This window comes from Mytilus edulis, chromosome 14, assembly GCF_963676685.1.
Source record: "Mytilus edulis chromosome 14, xbMytEdul2.2, whole genome shotgun sequence".
In the NCBI taxonomy this organism is placed as follows: domain Eukaryota; kingdom Metazoa; phylum Mollusca; class Bivalvia; order Mytilida; family Mytilidae; genus Mytilus; species Mytilus edulis.
The window spans coordinates 29,253,448-29,260,629 of NC_092357.1; the positions used below are offsets into that span (position 1 = coordinate 29,253,448).

The window sequence follows — 7,182 nt, forward strand, 5'->3', positions numbered from 1 at the left end:
ATCAACTAATCTATAAATCTGTTTAATACGGGGTCCAAGATCGCATTTGTTTCATTTTCGCTTATTCAAAGAGACCCTATCCCACGGGCTTAATTAGTATATCAGCCAACCAACCAACCAACCAATCAATCAATAAAAAAATCAATTGTTCATGTTTTGGAGGGGAAAGACCGTCTAACAATTGTTTTTGAAACAATTGATTTATATTTAGAATATTTTTTTATTCTCATTTCATTTTACACCCCTATCTACCTCAAATAAAACTTATTTTAATCATTATTATTCCAGAACGAACATACCAAAACAGCTGATGGAAATTGATGGTTTCCCAATGGACGGCTATCCTTCTTTTCCAAGTCGAACTGAGATGTTAGCGTATCTTAACAAAGTTGTCGATCAGTGTGGTATCCGGAAATATATTAAGGTAAATATTTGTTGACGTGGTGCATAAGTGTTTCTTGATTCTCTTTTTGTATATATAGATTAGACAGTTTCTTTCCCTTTTGAATGGTTTTACACTTGTTATTTTTTGGGGGCCCTTTGTCGCTAGCTGTTCTGTGTGAGCCAATGCTCCGTGTTGAAGACCCTACCTTGACCTATAATGGTTTACTTTACTTTATAAACTGTGACTTGGATAGAGTGTCGTTTCATTGGCACTCATACCACATCTTACTATATCTAAATAAGATGCTAAGTATGATAGATATAAATATTGAACACGTTCTACATGTTATTTCTTATACGGATCTTTAACGTGATGGAATTTTAGATTATTATCCTAATTTCGTATATAAAAGAAAAGAGTTAAAAGGTGTACACATACAATCTAAGTTGATATATGTTAAAAGCGAAAACTTCTTATGGTCCGAGACGACAGTTATTTCGTAGTGCATTTCTTTTAGACAATATACGTGTTTCTCGTTTCTCGTTTTGTTTATAAAATATAGATTAGACCGTTGGTTTTCCCGTTTGAATGGTTTTACACTAGTAATTTTGGGGCCCTTTATAGCTTGTTGTTCGGTGTGAGCCAAGGCTCCGTGTTGAAGGTCGTACTTTAACCTATAATGGTTTACTTTTTAAATTGTTATTTGTATGGAGAGTTGTCTCATTGGCACTCACACCACATCTTCCTATATCTAATAAATGAAAATTAAAGAAATGCCACCTGCGCTTTCTCAATATTTTGTTTATAGTGTGTTGTACAATTTTTAGAACAAATCATATAAAAGTTAATAAAAAAATCCTCAGCTCTAACATAAAATATGAACAATTTTATGTTAAGGGGGGTCTTGAAATCTTTTGATAGCTTCCGAAGTGCTAATTTTAAACCTTGAAGTTTTTCAGCTGACACAAATCACTACTTTACTTTAAAATTCATGACCCAAATTTTTTTACAGTGTAATTTCATCCCCCTACTTGCTATGTTAGGCAGACAATAAAGAGAAATAAATTTGGAAGGAGAATAAAAAAAAATGGCAAGTTACACACTATCCACACTAGGGACTATAAAGGACGATAACTGTGGTCTCGGAACTTATAAAACTTGTCTCCCCTAGGACATTAATATCTCTGTATTTTTTTTTTATTTCAAAAGTTTAACATGGATGTAAAACAAATTAAACCTGTCAATCCAAGTTCAAGAGATACCAAATGGTTGTTGTCTTACGGGGATATCAGAAAGAAGAAAGATATTCATACAGAAAAGTTCGATGATGTTATTGTGTGTCTTGGGTAAGTTATATATTGTGACTTTTTTCTTGTGACTTATTTTCTGTCACTTTTTTTCTTTGGAATTTGGTGACTTTTTTTCCTGTGGCCTATTTTCCTTGGGATTTTGGGAGGTTTTTTTCCTGTGACCTTTTTCCATTTATCGAATATATTTTATTAAACGCAAGTAACTTGTGCCTAACTAAAGGTTAGTATACATAATTTGATTTTTTTTTCGGAAATAAGACATCAAAAATGAGTTAATTCTCCTCTATTGACACTGTTCACGATAAACTCATTTAAATATAGAGATACATAATGTATTGATTAAACATTTTTAACCCCGCCGCATTTTTGCGCCTGTCCCAAGTCAGGAGCCTCTGGCCTTTGTTAGTCTTCACTTGTATTATTTTTAATTTTAGTTTCTTGTGTACAATTTGGAGTTTAGTAAGGCGTTCATTATAACTGAACTAGTATATAGATTTGTTTAGGGGCCAGCTGAAGGACGCCTCCGGGTGCGGGAAATTTCTCGCTGCATGGTGACCTTCTGCTGTTGTCTGCTCTATGGTCGGGTTGTTGTCTCTTTGACACATTCCCCATTTCCATTCTCAATTTTATAACAGTTTTACTAATGATTTTAACTTTCTTTGGACATTTAAAAGCCAGAATTTTAAATTATATCAGCTAATATAAAGTGATTTAAAAGCAAAGTTTACTACCTTCTTTTCACAAACCACAACATATGGTTTATAGGTTTAATAAGAACAGTGAGGTTGGCCGGTAATGGGGTCATGGGTTGAAATAGTAGATCAATTCAGTAAATAAGTAATAACCATGTGAAAATGTTTAGGAGTAATTTGATTTAATGTAATTCAAATTCTTAAATTCAAATGATAAAAGTTCGTCCGCGTTGTCATCTGATATTCTCTTCTTCAATGCACATTAGGGAGCTACCATTTGATTTTTATGGGGGGGGCTAGGATAAAAAAAATTGTCCTGCGTTTTTTTTTTGCTGTAATCTCTGTCCTGCCTTTTTATTTTTCACTCTGTTCGGTCCTGCCTTTTTTTGTTAGTTTATCCTGACTTTTTTTTACCTAAATTGTCGTCCTGCCTTTTTTTTTTGCAAGTGTCTCATCCAGCCTTTTTGTTTTACTCAAAATTCCTGTCCTGCCTTTTTTTTCGAATTTCATCCTAGCCCCCCCCCCCCCCCCCCCCCCCCATAAAAATCAAATGGTAGCTCCCTTATGACATGCATTTTTCCCACAGGTTGACTGGTGTGACATGACCATTAAACATGAGACCTACGTAATAATCTAGCATAATGCATTTCTTTTTGGTATAATTTTGGTGTTTGTTTAGGAAATAACAACTGCCGATTCCCTCCGTATGTGAATGTGTTGTACATATTGAATACCATTATCACGAAAAGTTCTATATGATATATAACGACATATTATGTTGCTACATTCTTATTTGGTACATGTACTGATGTTTTTCTGCAGAAATTGTTCAACTCCAAATTATCCAACCATTGAAGGAGAACAGGACTTTGAAGGTTTTGCTGGACAGACAGTAGCCGTTTTGGGAGCACATTACTCTGGAATAGACATAAGTTTTGATCTTTCTAAGTGTGCCAAAAAGGTATGTTATATCGTTTCATAAAACGTTTGAATCATCTGTTTTCTTACAAGTGAAATATAACCATACACAGTTGTTTATCTTGTTTAAGTTTTAAAAAAGCGTGTTTTATCGTAGCTTAATAATAAAAATGCAATGTTTAACGTCTACATCTTTTATAAAAAAAAAATGGCAATGGTATTTACGTTAAAGAACATGTAAAAATCTGGAATGCAGACATTTTAATTAAATAATCCATACTGCATTTGTTTATAAGTAATTTGATTATGAAAATTTTTTGTTGTTTTCTTGCAATTTATAAGTAATAAGAATTATTTGTATTTTCCCCTGAAGGTCATTGAGCTAGTTCAGATATGAAAGAGCATGTTCAAACAATAATATATAAAAGATAAATCAAGGTAAATCAAGGTACTATAATGTATTTGTATTGAATGGTGTCTTTAATTCAAAAGTACAAATAATGCTACGTACGAACGATAAGGCCATAAAAAAGAATAAGTTTGTTTGCCCAAACCCTACCTACCCAGAAAAAAGCTGTCTACTCAAATTCTTTTATTGTCCTGATTTGAAGAAGTTTTTTTTTAATCAGAAAGGCATGAAGACTAATAAACATTTGATACGTAAATTTCTTTAAAAAAAAATGCCTACCTACCTACCCACTGTCTCAACCTTGGGTAGGGTTGGGGCAAACCAAAATATTTTTAATTGTTGCCTAATGTTAAAAATTTCCTAATGCATAATATGTAATAATTTTGATATATTTTGAAGGTGTATTTGTGTCACAGAGGACCAAAGTTAGAAACACGTTTGCCGGAAAACATCGTCCAAAAGACTTCTGGCTTTAAACGATACACACCCTTCTCTGTAGTTCTGGAAAACGGCGAGGAAATACCAGTTGATACAGTCATATATGCCACTGGATACAAATACAACTTCTCCATCCTACCGGAAGGGTTACTAAAACTTGGCAAGGGTAACCTCATCTGCAGCCTATTCAAATATATTCTAACACCAAACTATTCTACGATTTTCTTCATGGGCATCGTAAGAGAAGTTGCATTTTTTCCTACAAGCGAGTATCAAGCTTTTTTTATACAGTCTGTACTAGAAGGTTCGGCTAATCTACCGGATCAAGAAGAAATGAACCGAATAATATCGAAGGATTCCGAACGTGTGATAGGAGGAGATAACCAGTGGGAATGGATTAAGGAACTTTCGGATATTTCGGGTAAATCTAAAGCACTTCCGCTTGTTATGAAGAAAATATGGGATTACCATTTTGATATTTGGGGAAAAGATTTTGCCAAATGTCGATCACTGGTGTACAAAGCAACAGGTCCAGATTCTTTTGTTCTTGTTTAAAATTTCATTTTTGTTAATCGGACAGCTCTACATGCTTACATGCAAAATAAAAATGTAGCTGATCTTTGATCATCTTTAACAAATATTTATTGAAAACTGATACATAGAAAAAAAGTATATATGCATAAAAATTATCATGCTTTATTTATGTTATATAATTGTCAACAAAAGAAACGATTGTGGGACCACGTGTTATCATGAATGAAAAGTTTTATTGAGCGATGCAAATGTTTACGGAATAACACGTGATGTGCAGTTAGCCAATCAGAATAAAGTATCATAATGAAACATACATCTAATGTAATACATCTTTGAACTCTAATTTATATCATTTAATATAATAAATAGGGAAAAAACGGTAAATTATACAACGAAAAACATTCATTTTCAAAGCAAATACATATGATTAAAAGAATCTGACCAAATTCGAAAGTTAGAAAATATCGTGTTGTTGAACACAGAGGTCAAATTTATATTGCGGAAAAAGATGGCAAAAGTCGACCATTAACTTTAAAGATGAGAGTAATGTTTTAAGATATCTACAAAGACATTCAAATTTTAAGCAGATCATGTTTAACATTTTACAGTTAAAGTTCTAATTTCGAGTTTTGAAATAAAAAAAAATTAAAGGGAAACAATCGATTACTTGTCTTGAAATGGTAAATACTAGACCAATTTGGCAATTATTCACCTCGGTACAGTGTCTCCAATTTCATTTTATACGGAAATACTTTTCCTTTTATCGTTTCTTTTGTTGACCAATATACTATTATTTCGCGCATACAAGGGGAACCTTGCCACGATAAATAAAAAGTTCATCGAACTTGATTTTATTTGTCTACATCCTATTTGCTGTTTTCATCCAACACCACCACTTCTAGTGAACATGAGATCCTTCGTCATTCCTGGCCTGATTTCTTAACAAAAGATGCAAAAGTATCTTTTTAACGTTAAGATCATTGTAGTTTCGATTTATCATACTTTTTTTCAATTAAAAATGCAGTAAAAACAATATGTTTGATTTTTCGTATAAAGAATGATACAACAATATAACAACTCTTTAAGTACTAAATAAAACAATCTCGTGACAGACAACATTCATACATAGAAAAGCAAAGAATGCGCAACAGACAAACTATCTCCGATATTATACCTTAAAAAATACAGGATTTGTACCTAAAACTGGTTTGAGAAAAAGACAACTATTGGGTTGCCAGTTTTGGGAATGGCAATTTAAAAAAAAAAATTATTAAGTTATTTTTTTTTTTATAGAACAAACGACCCTCTTTAAAAAGATATATTGCATTCACTATTCATTTTATATAAATACATAATTATACATAATTACTCTAAATATCAGCACAACAATGTTTTATCTGTAAATTTGAGGAAGAAAATATCTATTTTTGCCTCATCGGGATCGATGTTTGTGTAGTGTCCAGTGGCAAATATTTCATACATTTCTGAACGAAAACGAATGATTAAAACTTTAAAATGTAACAATTTATAAATAATGTTTTTATCTAATTTAATACTAAGTTGAATTATAAAAATTGACGAGCTTTAAAATTTGACAACACTCAATAATGATCAATAATATTGGAAATGCTCTTAACAATTAATTTATTTACGACATTGAATGTTTAGTAACATTAACGACCAATCAACACTATAAGCGCGATATCTAAAATGGGTATATCCTTACACATTAATCATCATACATGTATATCAATTTTTAATAGTGCCATTCTAAACAAATGGCTTTACGAGTCGTGTGTTAAGTGCTTATCGTTCATTCGTCAATGAATTATTTATCGTGCGTTCATCATTATTCACCGTGAGTGTATCGTGGGTTCATCATTATTCACCGTGTGTGTATCGTGGGTTCATCATTTTCACCGTGAGTGTATCGTGGGTTCATCATTATTCACCGTGTGTGTATCGTGGGTTCATCATTATTCACCGTGTGTGTATCGTGGGTTCATCATTATTCACCGTGTGTGTATCGTTGGTTCATCATTATTCACCGTGAGTGTATCGTGGGTTCATCATTATTCACCGTGTGTGTGTCGTGGGTTCATCATTATTCACCGTGAGTGTATCGTGGGTTCATCATTATTCACCGTGTGTGTAATGTGGGTTCATCATTATTCACCGTGAGTGTATCGTGGGTTCATCATTATTCACCGTGAGTGTATCGTGGGTTCATCATTATTCACCGTGGGTGTATCTTGGGTTCATCATTATTCACCGTGTGTGTATCGTGGGTTCATCATTATTCACCGTGAGTGTATCGTGCGTTCATCATTATTCATCGTGAGTGTATCGTGGGTTCATCATTATTCACCGTGTGTGTATCGTGGGTTCATCATTATTCACCGTGTGTGTATCGTGGTTTCATCATTATTCACCGTGAGTGTATCGTGGGTTCATCATTATTCACCGTGTGTGTATCGTGGGTTCATCATTCATCAT

At 33.1% G+C, this 7,182-nt stretch overlaps 1 protein-coding gene across 1 annotated transcript in view; it reads left to right on the forward strand.

Moving 5' to 3' along the window:
* Nucleotides 1–5,530, forward strand: part of LOC139503643 (uncharacterized) — a 42,568-nt gene extending 37,038 nt beyond the window's left edge. Inside the window, exons 3-6 of the mRNA XM_071293466.1 lie at nucleotides 289–424; nucleotides 1,595–1,731; nucleotides 3,210–3,348; nucleotides 4,114–5,530. Of these exons, the coding sequence (XP_071149567.1) occupies nucleotides 289–424; nucleotides 1,595–1,731; nucleotides 3,210–3,348; nucleotides 4,114–4,707 (1,006 nt within the window). The 3' untranslated portion in view covers nucleotides 4,708–5,530. The remainder of the gene's footprint in view (nucleotides 1–288; nucleotides 425–1,594; nucleotides 1,732–3,209; nucleotides 3,349–4,113) is intronic.
* Nucleotides 5,531–7,182: the final 1,652 nt, after the last annotated feature.